General features: G+C 51.2%; 1 protein-coding gene across 1 annotated transcript; it reads right to left on the bottom strand.

Moving 5' to 3' along the window:
- Positions 1-155: 155 nt before the first annotated feature.
- Cers1 (ceramide synthase 1) lies at positions 156-13,026 on the bottom strand. The gene is made up of 7 exons (XM_051178071.1): positions 12,775-13,026; positions 10,705-10,864; positions 7,712-7,892; positions 6,358-6,519; positions 5,750-5,897; positions 5,532-5,641; positions 156-242 (listed from the first exon to the last, which is right to left on the bottom strand). The coding sequence occupies exons 1-7, from the start codon at positions 13,021-13,023 to the stop codon at positions 200-202; spliced, it is 1,053 nt and encodes a 350-aa protein (XP_051034028.1). The 5' UTR covers positions 13,024-13,026; the 3' UTR covers positions 156-199.
- Between the last annotated feature and the right edge of the window lie 1,646 nt (positions 13,027-14,672).

Here is a 14,672-nt window from a genome sequence, read left to right as displayed (position 1 = left end):
GAAGAGTCGCATCCTGCATCTTAGACTGGGGTGGGCGTCGTGTGAGCAAGGCCATGCCCCCAAAGGCGGGGCCAGGTACTTAAGGGGTGGGAGCAGACCTCCAGGGACTGGGCCGGTCTGGGCCTAGTCTCCAGGAAAGGGGGTGGTCTCTCAAGTAGTATGAGAGGGAATCCTGGATGGCGGCGTTGAGAACAGGGACTCAGAAGAGCTTGTCCTTCACCAGCCCGTTCCTCAGCGGCTTCCTGGGGACCAGAAGTCAGGACAGATTAGTTTGGGAACCACATGCTTTCCTCTCCCTGTTGAATATCTTCCGTTCCCCTTTTCCACCTCCCAGGCAGGTAGAACTGGCCAGGGTCCATGCCTAACTAGCATTGCTTACTAGGCTTGCCCCCTGACTCCCACCCAGACCCTTCCTGCTGTGGTCCTGTGCGCCTGCCCGGCCCCTAAACTCCCTTTAGAATATTCAGAATCTTTGGGGAAGTTTGGAGGGTCCCTCAGTGCTGGGGATGGAAGGCAGACCTCAGAAACTCTAGACACATGCTCTACAGCCAAACTGCACCCCAAGTTCCAGCTATGGAGCGTTTTAAAAATTTTTTTTTGTGTGTGTGAGAAGTTTTATTAGAAAAGGAAGGGAGGGAAGGAAAGAGAAAAGAGAGACACAGAGACAGAGAGAGGACAGAAGAGAAAAGGAGACAGGAAAAGCCCTATCTGCCCCAAGAGAACAGCAGGAAAACTTAAACTGTCTTTATTGAGATAGGGTCCCTCTTTGTGGCCCTGACTAGCCTGGAACTCCCTTTGTAGAGCAGGTTGGTCCCTGACTCACCTGCCTCTGCCTCTTTTTCCTCCGGACTGGGATGATCTAGAGCTTTTAATTAATACAGTTTCATTCTCTATGATTCTCAGAGAGTTCTTGCCAGACTGAGGGTTCCTCAAGAAGGGACAAGCCCAGTGGTTTCTGCCCCCGCCCCCAATAGTCAGCTCCTGAGGGAGGGGCTGTGGCTGTGGGGGGGGGGGCGCTAGTGATCCCTTTCCACAGTTTGTGATCTTGGGACATATGGACTTTCTCAACTGAGACAAAGCAGTTGCCCCCAGGGATGGGTGGAGGTCCTGCTTTTGGAGCCCTGGGTGCTGCATTTCCAAACATTTCTCTCTATGTAAGTTTTGTAGCAAGAGGGTCCTTCCTGTTTTCAGATTTGTTTGATCTCCCTACCCTGTTTTCTTAAGCCTTGTAGAAGCCTCTGGAATGTTCTAGAAGCTTCAACATGCCCTCCCATGTCTTCACAGACCTCATGGCCCACATTAAACATACCACTTCAATCCAACACATCCTAAATGAGACTCCCAATAGACTTCTTGTGTCTCAGCAAATGCAATCCTACCCTGAACCCCATCTAGACAAACAGCAGTTTGAGCCATTAGCCTGAAGTTGGTTAATTCTTGGTCTAACACTCTCACAGGCAAGCTGTTTTAGTGGCTGCTCCCATTTTTATTTTTAAGGTTTTGCCTACATCAGAACAAGACAGACTAGCTGTCCTGCTGTGGGCTCAGTCAGACCTCGTTCTCTAGCTGAACTCAGACCTGGGAGAGGCTTCACACACCAGCCCCAGTCCTCCATGACGTGCTTGGAAAGAGAGTGCCCATAGGCTGGTAGATTATACACTTGGTCCTCGATGGCGTTGTATGGGGAGGATTAAAATGTGAAGCTTGTGGTGTCAGTGCATGCCTTTAATCCCAGCACTTGGGAGGCAGAGGCAGGCAGATCTTCTCTGTGAGTTTGAGACCAGCCTGGTCTATGAATCAAGTTCCAGGACAGCTAGGGCTGTTACACACACACACACACATCTTTTCTGAAGGGATTTTTAGTCTCACTCAACATAAAGTTTTTCTCTTTGCTTACTGCTTGTGGTCTTGTGAGCCCTCAGCTTTCTGCTCTGGCTGCTAGGGAGCTTACTGCCATCGTCCCCACCATGACAGACAAGGTAGGGCACAATGACTCCATCAGGGCTGTGAATGAAATTTTTTGAACTACAGCTATGTGATTTTGTGAGGGCTAAAGTTATGTTTTAATTATTCAAGAGATCTATAAAACTATAAAACAAATGCCTCTAACCTGTAGACCCCACTTGCCCAGAGGCAGATAGCTTTCTGGACTGCTGGGAGCTGTTGGTTGCCCAGCTGCACAGGATGTGCTTGATCCCACACAGGAGAGAGGTACATAGGCAGGAAGCATGCCAGGATGTATGCTTGCCCCCATTGGACAAAGGCAGGAAGTGCGTAGCCTTGTGGGTTTTGCCTTTATAAGCATCTGACTAATGTAATTTGTGGCCATTCTCTGGGAATCCTGGGTATGGGCCTGGCCATTGTCCATCATCCTGGCCAGTATTTAATAAAGCTTTCTTCAGATTTGGCTCCAAAATTGTGGTAGCGGTTTCATTCTTGCCTGGTACAATTAACGGTTTTTGGTGAGCTGTGACTGAAGTCTTCCTGCAAGTGTTTCCTCAGGGCCAGCGCACTGGAGCTGTGGTCTAGAGGAGGGCACCTTGCTTGTAAGGTGTAAAATTCTCCTGTGTGGTGCTGGTTTTGAAGACATGAAGGGACCATGGAGAGCAGCTGAGGCTCGGCACCCTGAGAGGCCACAGGTGAAGGCAGAGAGTCTGCCATGTTTGAGATGCAGGGTCATCACAGGAACATGGCAGCAGCTGATATGAAGTGTGACATGCTTTGTATGGCAAGTCCTATGAAGCCCAGAAGATCCTGAGTGAATCCCAGATTTGGGACACTGAGTACAGATTTAATTTATACTAATGGAATTTGGTTCTGCTCTACTTTGATTGTGTTTGGAGTAGGTAATGTTTCATTTATTTTTAGTTTTACAGGAGCCACAGTTGAGAGATTTGGATAATTTAAAGAGTGGTTGAACATTTTTAAAAAACTAATTTATTTAATTTTATTTTATGTGCATTGGTGTGAGGATTCCAGATCCCCTGGAACTAGAGTGACAGACAGTTGTGAGCTACTATGTGGGTGCTGGGAACTGAACCCGGGTCCTCTGCAAGAGCAGCCATCATGCTTAGCAAGCGATGAGACTGTGGGGTTTCTGAAAGTTAGACTGTGTTTTAAACTGTAACATTCACATGAGATCTTGGGGATAAAAATAAAGGAGAGGTTATGGTTTAATACTGATGTGCTTTTGTCATTAACACAAACCGGAGTCACTGGGAAGAGACCATCACCTGAGAGCAGGCCTACAGGTGTGTCTGTGGAGCATCTTCTCATTGATGGCTGATGTGCGAGGTCTATCATCACAGCAACAGCAAGCAAACTAGAGCACTCACTATGCCCTGGTGAGTGCTCACTAACCCTAGCTTCAACACACAGATGTGTTCAGAACTAAAATGTGTCTACTTATTTGTCTAGGTCTTTTCTTTAAACAGTCTCTCTGTAGTTGAAGCTGTCCTAGAACTGCAGGGAACATATCTCCCTCAGCCTCTTGAGTGCTAGGATTAATCAGCAGGTGGAAGCCTTCAGGCTCAACTCCCTTACTCCAGAATTTAGGTCCATGCCATGGTTAAGAGCTGCACTTCCAGAGGTCCCAGGTTTAAGTCCCAGCACCTACAAGGAAGCTCACAACTGTCTGTAACTCCAATTCCAGGGGATTGGACGCCCTCCTCTCACCCTGTGGGACTTAGGTGAAGGCAGTAAGCCTTCAGAAAAATGTCCTTCCAAACAAAACAAATGCACAAATAATTTTTTAAAAGAACAACTGGCCGGATGGTGGCACACACCTTTGATCCCAGCACTTGGGAGGCAGAGGCAGGTGGAGCTCTGTGAGTTCGAGGCCAGCCTGGTCTACACAGTGAGTTCCAGGACAGGCTCCAAAACTACAGAGAAACTCTGTCTCTACCCCCCCCCAAAAAAAAACAAACCAACAACTCAACAACTTAGGGCTAGAGCAGCAGTTCTCAACATGTGGGTCAAATGTCCCTTTCACAGGGGTTACATGCCAGATATTTACTTTATGATTTATTATTTTAAAGATTTATTTATTATGTATATAGTGTTCTGCATGCCTGCAGGCCAGCAGAGGGCAGCAGATCTCATTATAGATTGTTGTGAGCCACCATGTGGTTGCTGGTGATTGAACCCAGGACCTCTAGAAGATCAGTCAGTGCTCCTAACCTCTGAGCCATCCATCTACCCTACTTTATGATTCATAACAGTAGAAAAATTACAGATATGAAGTAGCAACAAAAATAACTTTATGGTTGGGGGGGTCACTGTATTAGAGGATTGCACCATTAGGAAGGGTGAGATGGGTCAGTGGTTAGTTACACTGATAGCTCTTTCAAAGAACCTGGTTTCAGTTTCCAGCAACCACATTAAAGTTCTCATCTATTTTTAACTCCTTCCAAGGGATACAGTGACCTCTTCTGGACATCTTGGGTACTTCACACACATGGTGCATATACATATACGCAGACGAAACACTCACACACATAAAATAAAAATAATAATTTAAACAGCTAAAAACAAAACAAAAGAATCTAGTGTCACCAAGACAGCTCAGTGGGGAAAGGTACTTGCAGTCAAGCATGGTGACCTGAGATTGATCCCTGGGACCCACATGTGGAGAGACAACTTCCCAAGGCTGTCCTCTGACCTCCACACACCTACTGTGACAAATGCCCCATCCCTACCACAGAATAAATAATTTAAAAAGATGCCCTACTCCTTCATTTCTTAAAAAACACAAATTATTATTTGTTTTGTCTTTTGTTTTTTTCGAGACAGGGTTTCTCTGTGTAGTTTTGGAGCCTGTCCTGGCACTCACTCTGCAGCCCAGGCTGGCCTCAAACTCACAGAGATCCACCTACCTCTGCCTCCCAAGTGCTGGAATTAAAGACATGACCACCACCCAGCAAAAAACCCACAAATTATATCTAGGCATTGGCAACAGAAACCCTGTCTCAAAAAACTAATAAATAAAACACAAATTATTAAATCATACCTCTTCCTTCGTCACCTCATGGGGTCTGAGCTGATGCCTCCACCACATCCCAGGGTCTGGCTGGTCTGCGCCTTCTGAAACCTTCTACAATCTCCTGCTCTACCTTGCTGTTGCTCAGTGTTCTTCACATTGTCTCAGGGGTACTGCATGTCCTGAATCCTGCCTGTATACACAGCCTAGGGGCCGGTGAGGACCCCAGAGACCCCATCATGGTTGCAGCCTTTAACCGTCTGCTCAGCCGACCCTAGATTCCCAAGCCAACAGGGCAGGTAGACAGAACCTTGGCCCTCTCCTTTGGGCTGGAGGTCACAGTGCAGCCTAGTGCATTCTCCTGCGGATCCCTTCCAGCTAGCAGCTCCCAGCCCCGCAGGCCTCTTCTGCTGTCTCAGCCTCAGATGCTGCATTACTGGCTACATATCCAGGCCTCTGCCTCAGGCAGCTTCACTGTGGGGTCCCTGATTTCTCTGGGTCCCACATCTGTTCCTAAAGGAAGGAGCTGAAGCCGCGACACAGCCTCACTCACTCAGCTTTGCAGATCTTGGTGGTCTGAGCTTCCAGAGTGTTGTATTCCCTCAAGTCCTCCAGTTCACGCATCTGGCCCGTTAGCACCTTGGCTGCAAAAGCCACGATGTACTATGGGAGAAGAAAGCAAGGGTGAGACCTTGTGGGTGTCAGGCCCTTTGTACCTACCTGCACATAGGCCCCTCATGGGCCTGAGGGGAACCCGTAGGGCTGACTCACCAGGAACCAATAGATGTTCATGACCGTGAGGATCAGCAACAGTGTGTTGAAGAAGAAATAGTATGGAATGTCCGGCACCGACCGCAGGCTGGAGTGGCAGGTGGCATACAGAACCTTCAGCGGGAACCAGTAGAGGCGAAACCAGAACCTGGAGGGCGGGGCCGGTCAGGGAGACTCCCCTCTCCTTCTCACTTTCCCTGACTCCGCCAAACCCCTCCCCCCCCCCCGACTTATCCACCAGGATCCGCTTGGCCTGGCAGCCCCATCCCTTCCCAATCCACAACCACTGCTGCCGCGTCCTGCCGCTTCCCTGCTTACCAACCTTGTATTTATTTCCAGGCCCCACCTTTTCTGACTTCACCCACCTCACCAAGCATCAGACCCTCCTCAGCCTGCCTTGGCTCTGGGCTAGATAGACTATTCTAGGCCCCTATCTATCACCCTACTAACCCCATCTAAACAGGGTACACCCATGCATGTCTCTACCCTAGTAAGCCACACCCCTCTCTTCCATGGCCCTGCCCATGACCCCAACAAGTCATGCCCCTCCCACCTGACCCTACCCACCCACTGAGCCCCACCCCTCTGCCTGGCTCCACCCCTCTCACCAGCAGAAGCAGAAGCTAAGGCATCCCAGGTTGGCCACCAGCCCATGCAAGCGGTGGTAGGTGCCACCCCTGGCCTTGAAGTAAATGTTGAGCTTGGTGAATTCCAGTTGTACATCGTTAACATCGTGCAGGAAGAATACCAGGAGACCTACATTGTGGTACCTGTTGGGTAGAGACAATCACACCATGACTGCAGAGCCAGGACCATCTGTCCCAGCCACACAGTAGGTTTTTATTACTGTTTAATTGTGTGCATGTGTGTGCAGAGCCTGTGGAGCTAAAGAGAGGGTGTCAGATCTGCTGGAAACAGAAGCAATCTGACATGGTGGCAGGAACTAAACCTAGGTCAGTTGTAAAAGTAGCACATACACTGAGCCTGCTCTGCCAGGAGACTCGAGTTCAGGTCCCAGCACCCACATAGTGGCTCGCAACCACCTGTTACTCCAGTTCCAGGAGATCCCATTCTGTGAAGAAAACACACACACACACACACACACACACACACACACACACACACACAGAGAGAGAGAGAGAGAGAGAGAGAGAGAGAGAGGGAGGGAGGGAGGGAGGGAGGGAGAGAGAGAGAGAGAGAATAGTTTACAAGCTATTAACACTGAGATGTGGCCTCAGCCCCCATATACTGTGTCTCTGGGTGGTGGGTGCATGCTAGTGCCTGTGGGGGACAGTGACTCAGATGTCCTGAGGTGTGGATGTAGCCCCTGAACATGTGTCTTCAGGGAGAGCAGCCAGTGTTATTAGCTTGAGCCATTTCTCTTACCCCCCTTTATTTCACTGAGTCAGGTTTCACTAGCTGGCCTGTAACTCAAAGAACCCTCCCCAACCCACGGTCAGCCTCTGAAGCCTAGTTTACTTTCTATGGTTAGAGACAGGGCCGTACTGTAGCTCAGGCCTGGAATTCTGGTTCAAGTGATCCTCCTGCCTCAGAGCCCCCTGAGAAGGTGGGAACACATGTGGGCTCTTGAACACCAGATCTGTTTCTGGATCCCCTCTGAGTAAATCCTTGCTGTGTCTGGGCCAAAGGTGTCTGTCATACAGTGGTCAGCAAGATGGCTCAGTAGGTAAAGGCACTTGCCATCAAGCCTGATAAGCTGAGTTCACCTCTCAGAACTTACATGGTATGAGGAGAACCATTTCCCCACACAAGCTGCAACACCCATACCACCCTCCAAAATAAATAATGTAAAAGGAATTTTAAAAGGGAGTGTCACACAACATAGGTTCAAGGCAGTAGACAGGGGTCTTCCTGTAGGCCTTACACACCCACTCCATGACCTGGTCCCATCCAGCCCCAGATCCTCTGTACAGACTGCCCACCCACTCTCGAAGATCTCACCGGAAGGCGTAGGAAGAGGCAATGAGAAGCAGGGTGACCACGTGATGCGCCAGCATGACCACAGAGTCCTTGCGCCAGGCGTCCATGTACACGGTGGCATAAATGGAATGGCAATAGAAACTCCCCTGCAGCAGGTATGCAGTGGCTATGTCCCAGGGCACCGCCATGCCGGACCTCCAGTCTGGGAAGAGCCATGTTCATGGTCATGTTCAGGGCCTGTCCCCAAGACCCCCTGACACAGCCTCACAAGCATGTGCCCCCTGAATGTGGGGTGAGTGGAAGTCTTGTTGTTTAAAGATTGTCTATTTTCTGTGTGAATGTGTGTGGGTACTTGCCATCCTGTGGAGGTCAGAGGACAGTTTCTAGAAGCCAGTCTTCTCCTTCCACTCTGTGGGTCCCAAGGATCAGCCCAGGTTCCCAGGCTTGGCAGCCAGCACTTTTACAGGCTGAGCCACCTCACCAGCCTTGTTTTATTTTTGAGTCATGGTCTCATATAGGCCAGGCTCACCTCAAAATCTCTATGTAGCAAGCAATGACCTTGAGCTCACAAGCTCCCCCTACACCCCACTCCTGAGTGCAGGACACCCAGTGTGTGCAGACACCATGCCTGTTTAAAATGGACAGAACTGGGAACTCCATGCTTCTAGGCAAGCTCTCTACTGATTACTCCCCAACCCCATTTTGCTTGCTTGTTTTTGTTTGTTTGTTTAGTTTTTTAGTCTCTTACAGAACCCAGGCTGGCCTGAGAATTCATAGTAATTGCTCTGCCTCAGCCTCCTCCTCCTCAGTGATGACATAACAAGTATGTACATCATGCCTGGACCCCCACCTTATAGATGGAGATGGTTCTTGTGCCACTATCCGGCTCAGGATATTTGCGCTGGGTGGATCTCCCATGGAGGACTCTATTGATGCCTACATCCTCCCCTCCAGACTTCACAGCCTCCAAGCATATCTATGCTCATTCAGGCAGCAGTCTCTCTTCCCAGGTGAAGCCCCCCACTGCCCACTGCTCCTCTCCCTTGCCACCCTATGCTAAGTTCAAGGGCTCCTTGATGCTCTGCCTGTAAAATCCTCTGGCTCTGAGCCTTATTAACACACATGTACCCAGCTGCATCAGCCCCAGCTTAGTGGCCGCCACTCAGCAGAAAGCCAAAGAGGGACTGTGGGGCTAGTGAGATGGCTCTGCAGGCAGAGATGTTTGCCACAAATGCCTGGAAACCTGAATCCTTACACAGAACCCACAAAAAGCAGGACTAAAGTAACTCCAATGATGTCCTCCGGCTTCAACCCAGCATTCTGGAGGCTGGGGCAGGAAGATGCTAAGTTTGAGACCACCCAGGCTACATGAGACCCTGTACAAAATCCCAAAAAGACCCAGCAGGACGGCTCAGTGGGTAAAGGCCATTGCCACCAAGCTGATGGCCTGAGTTTGATCCTCAGACCCCACATTCCGGAAAGACGATATGACTCCCAGGTGCTCTCTGACCCTCACACACTTACACAAGCTGTGCCACACAGGTGTTCCATCCCACACTGATATAAATGGGTTTTAAAAGAGAAGAAACCAACCCCCACACACATTTCTCCTCACCCACTAGCAAGCCCCTAACCCTAACAGAATGTCTACCTGCACTGCCCCTTAGCACACTTCAGCCGTCACCTCCAGTAAGGTTTGTCCCAGTTGACACGCTTTCCCTCCCTGGCCCCTGCCTCCCTCCCTTATGTTTTCTCTTGCCACTTCTGGCTATGATCAGACTGGCTGGTCCCTTGAGGGTTTGGGGGCCTCCTCCTGGCTGTCCCTAGCACAAGCTAACCTAGCACTTGCTTAAGCCTGGGGCTGGGGCTCAGGGATAGAGCCCCTGCCTAAAATTGCAAATGAGTGGCTGTGGGCATGGCTCAGGAATAAAGAGTACAGTGACATCCTAGAATCCCCCAGTGAAGGGGGAGGCCTTGGCCAGCTGTTGCACAATGTTCAGTACATATTAGTTTGCTTTGCTTCCATCTCCAGAAAAAATACAAAAAAACATGTGGGTACTCAATAAATGCATAACACTCTGGCCCAACCATGAACCCAATCATGGGTTGGGTTGTCTGCTGGTCATGACAATGCACGTCTTTGATCCCAGTACTTGGGAGGCAGAGACACGAGGATCTCTGTGAGTTCAAGGACAGCCAGGCTACACAGAGAAACCTATTGGGGGGGGGAACCCTGAGTTATTTACATAAAGACAAAATGAATGGCATCTAGCACCCTTTTGAAATTCAAACCCGGTGGCTCAATGCACACCTGTGTCCTAGCACTCAGGAAGCTGAGTAGAGGCATCCCAATTTTAGACAAATCTGGACTACATAGGAAAGAAATGTGTGATGCTTTCCGTGAGGGGAAAGTCCCCACAGTGCCTAGCTGTGTCCCCCCCAGAATCCCCTCAGCCTTTCCCTGTCTCTGCACCTCCCAGGGTTTCTGACCATGGTCCCCAGCAAGGAGCCCCTCCCCACTCTGGACATTTTTATACCCACAAATCCCCATCCTATGAATCTCTTATGAAACTCAAACTCCAGCCTGGAGTAGAGTCCTCATGGGACCATCTTATGTTACCCCAGGGCCATTGACATGTCTCTATGGCACCGCCTCTAGAAGGAGCCCACATTTGACCACCCCACTCCCAGGGTTCCATGACCACTCTTATCTTGGGGCTGGCTGGATATCAGGACTCCTATAGTGATATCTCATTAGGTCCATTCCAGAACGTGTGTGTGTGTGTGTGTGTGTGTGTGTGTGTGTGTGTGCGCACATGTGCCACAGTGTGCATGTGCAGGTCAAAGGATGACTTTTAAAGAGTTCTCAATTTCCACCATGTGGATTCCCAAGATAGAACTTGTATTGTCAGGCCTGACTGCAACCACCTTTACTCCCTGAGTCATCTTGCAAGCCAAGCCCCCTTTTTATTGCTTTAGCAGAGTCCTTTGCACTGGTCCCACAGGATTCCTACCATAGAAGACGGAGGGTGGGTCATGGAAGAAAGGGTAACGGGTACCCAGGAGCAGGTAGGCACAATAGCTCCAACAGCCCAAGTAGAAAACAAGTTTCCAGGCGCTCTCAGGTAACCTGGCAGCATCTCTAGGCTGCAGACGACACCGTGTGGCCAGGGGCTGTGGGAACATGGTAGGTAATGATTATTGTTGGGGAGCCTGAGGCTTCTCCAGTGGGAAAAGCAAGGCCCAGGGACTCGCCAGGCTCAGTGGCACTGAGAAGGATAGGCCTCTGTACCCATATCATCTGGGGTAACCAGAGCCCAAGTGTGTGGCCATGAAGGGAAGGACTAAACTTAGCACCCAGCTGTCTTGTGTGGCCTGGGAGGGGGGTGCTTGGGTTCTAGCAGGAAATGAGGGTGTCTTGGGGAGGGAGAAAAGGAGGATGATGATTGGAGGAAAATACCTTGGGGGCAGGGGAACTTGAAAACACAATGACACTTCCCCCACCCACCCCTTGGGAGGAAGAAGGGGGCACCTGAGAGGTGAAGCTAGGGGCCACGAGAAGGGAGAGAGATAGTGTTTAAGGGAGAAAAGGGGGTCATGTGATGGGGAGGCAGGCTGACTTTGGAGACATCACAGGATAGTGTGCCCTGAATTAGAAGATCAGTGGTGTATGCCTACCATCACAGCATGTGGGAAGCTGAGGCAGGACTGCTGTAAATTTGACCAGCCTGAGATTCAGAGTGAGACACTGTCTTAAAAACTACAAAAAATGGTTGGAATGGGCAGCTAGAGTTCAGGAAGGCTCCAGTACCCTGGGGGCGGAGCTCCAGAGCTGGAGGCCAAACCCTGCCCCCTTCCTCCCAAGGCTGAGGGGGCCAGAGGAGCCCAGAGCACCCAGCAGTTGTCATGGAGACAACCAGAACCCAGCTCCTGTAATCCCTAGCAACCAGGCTGCTGTCAAGTTGAGCTTGGAGGATTGGGCAGCCCCTTCCTTGGCTTGCTTCTAGGGGAGGGGAAGGGTAGAAGTGGGGCGGTGTCCGGCTGCGCCGGGAGGGCATGCTGGCCAAGGCAGATGAGAACCAGAGCTACCCCGTGAGTTGGCCCTCTTCCCTTTTGCTTCCCCCTCTCTCCGGCAGCTGGGGGCTGAGGCTGCTCCCTCCAGTGGGTGACAACAGACAGGGTGGGCTCTGGAGCTGGACCTAACAAGGAACAGCCTCTTCAGGCCAACAAAGAAAGGCCCCTTTGTTGGCACAACGCTCTGTCCCCGCACCCTCTGCCACTTCCAGTTAGATGAGGACGAGATGTCTCCAGCTAGTCCACTGGAGACTACCCATCATGGTACTGTCCCAAATGCCACGGAGACTACCCCCCCAGGAGAGGTGAAGAATAGTGTCAGATGCCAGTATCATTACCAGGGTCACTCTTCAGACCGGGGCGATGGCCTTCTTAGTCTCCAAAAACAGCATTTTGACCATCGCCCTATGTGGGCGGCAGAATCCAACCCTGAAGACACGAACAGGGTAATTTCCAAGGTTGAGCCCCTCGGCGTTGCCCTTTACATGCAGATCTGTGCTATCCCTGGTTGGGGGGTGGTGAAGACCCTAGACAGGGGCGGGGCCTCGACTGTACAGACCGGGCGTAGACACAGCAACTCTCAATGACGAAGGGTACAGGTGACCTCTATGCACCTCGAGGCCTCCTGGCGCAAGAACTGGGCTCCCTGGTCCCCAAGTCGGTAACCAGGTCGGCCCTAGGGTCCGGCTGTACTGAGCGGATCGCCCTAGATTCTATTGAAACTGTCCAGGATAGAGTGTGAATCTAGTTTCCTTGCACCCAGAACACCCCATGCCACATGAGACCCCCCAATCCATCATCTGTCACCCCAGTTCAGCCACACCCCTGCACCTACCCCGCCCTATTGCAGAGGGTCTTAGGACAGACAGTGTCTGAGGTCCCAACATCTTGGGCATCTCCAGCCCCGAGCCCCCTACTTTCCAGCGGCCACCACGGACACAGGGATACATGAGCAGTGCCCCACTCACTCTCTTGCATGCAGTTCATAGGGGCCCCCAGGTCGCACTGACCCGAAAGAGGCGCGTGGTGGCCGCCGAGCGCAGCAAGGTCCAGCCCAGGGCGCACAGCGCAGCCAGCAGCAGCTCGGGCGCAGCCAGGTGCGCGTGCTCCGCCAGGCCGCGGCGTGCCAGTCCCCAGCCGCAGTCCCCGCAGCCGCGTGCCGCCGCCAGAGCAGAGGCCCAGCTTCGCTGCAACATCTGCGCGTAGCTAGGCATGGGCTCTGGCTCCTCGAGCCCGGTGGTCCTTGCGGCGGCCGCCATGCTACCCGCTTGCCCGCCGTCCTGCTGCTGCCTGCAAGCCAAAGCCACTGCGCGCCCCCGCGTCACGTGCTGCAGCCAGGCCGGGGGCGCGCAGGCCCCCACCAAAGCAAAACGGGGACTTGGCTGGCCCATGCCCCGCCCCTCAAGATGCCAGGCGCCACCTCTCCTGCCCTCCTGTGGTGTTGCTGTGAAACCAAGTGGTCCCCAGGCTCTGGGTGGTCTTCTGCTCATTCTGCGACTACCCTGGGGCTCTTCTGATGTCAAGATGGCTCAGCAGATGAGTACCTTGCTACCAAATTAACATCCTGAAGGTGAGGACTGACTCTTGTAGCACTAATAATATAGACCCAGAGACAAATAGTGAGGTTCAAGCTGAAGATCAGAAAAGCAAAGCAGTCAAGCCAGCAGAGAGCTCTTACCTCTACCAAGGCTAGGGCTATCATCACCTCAAGGTGGCTGGAGACTAATTTTCACGGTTGGAGACGAATTGCCAAGCTTGAGACCCTGCTCCTGTCTTATATACCTCTCTAGTTTGGGATTAAAGGTGTGAGTGAGCTGTTTCTCTTTTAGACCGATTCACTCTCATGTAGTCCTTGGTGGCCTTGAACTCAAAAGAGATCTCTGCCTCTGTCTATTGAGTCCTGGGATTAAAGGTGTGGGCCACCATGGCCTGGCCTCTATGGCTGTAGCTAGCTTTGCATTCTGATCTCCAGGCAAGCTTTATTAGATTCATAAGCAATGTATCACCGGACTCTAGCAAATTATCTTCTCACCTCCATCTATTTATGCGCCCATTTTCACAAATAAATACAATTAAACAAACAAACAAAAAATCTGCCCATACTTGAGTGGGGACCCACCCTGTATCCACTGGGCTCCTGGGATACACAGTGCCTGGTTCTATTGTTCCAGCCACCTAGAGGCTCACTACTGGGAGGGTGCAGTTACTAGGAAGGGCTTACCTGGAGTAGGGCTAGGGGCAGTCAAAAGGCCAGGCTCCCTGTGTTCCACCTTCTAGAGTCAAAACCACCAAGATGCCTGGTTGGTTTCCTCTACTCTGCTGATTATTCCAACAAGGCCTCCTGCACTGATCTTCCAACTGAGCACTGCCTCGGGCTCTGTCTCACTGTGTAGCTGCTGACGGCATTGAACTCACTGAACAGTTATGCACCACCATGCTTGGTTTTTCCACTATTGGTGATGGAACTGGGGCTCTGGGCATACAAAGTAAGCACTCCACCAATGCAGCCACGGCCCCAGCCTTGTACATGTGCACATATGTGGTATGTGAACTCACGCACGCCAAGTGCATGGAGGCCAGAGATAGATGTCTACTACCTTCCATTTAAAAACTCTGATGTGTATATGTCTGTGTACACATCTGCCACAGGAGTCTAGGTGCCCATGGGTCTGAAGGTGTGCAGTTCCCTGGAGATGAAGTTTCAGGATGTTGTGGGCTGGATGGACATTGCTGTGGGATCAGAACTCCAGTCCTCTATAAGAGCAGTGTGCACTCTTAACCAACAACCCACTTCTCCAGCCTCTGCTATTATTTTATTTTAAAAGATTTAGTCATTTTGTGTGTTTTACCAGCCTGGTGCCCAGAAGCCAGAAGAGGGAGGGCATCAGATCCCCTGGATCCCTAGGTT

Source organism: Phodopus roborovskii, unplaced genomic scaffold (genome assembly GCF_943737965.1).
Source record: "Phodopus roborovskii unplaced genomic scaffold, PHOROB, whole genome shotgun sequence".
Classification (NCBI taxonomy): domain Eukaryota; kingdom Metazoa; phylum Chordata; class Mammalia; order Rodentia; family Cricetidae; genus Phodopus; species Phodopus roborovskii.
The sequence above is the reverse complement of the archived record's forward strand: the minus strand, read 5'-3'. Positions and strand labels throughout refer to the sequence as shown.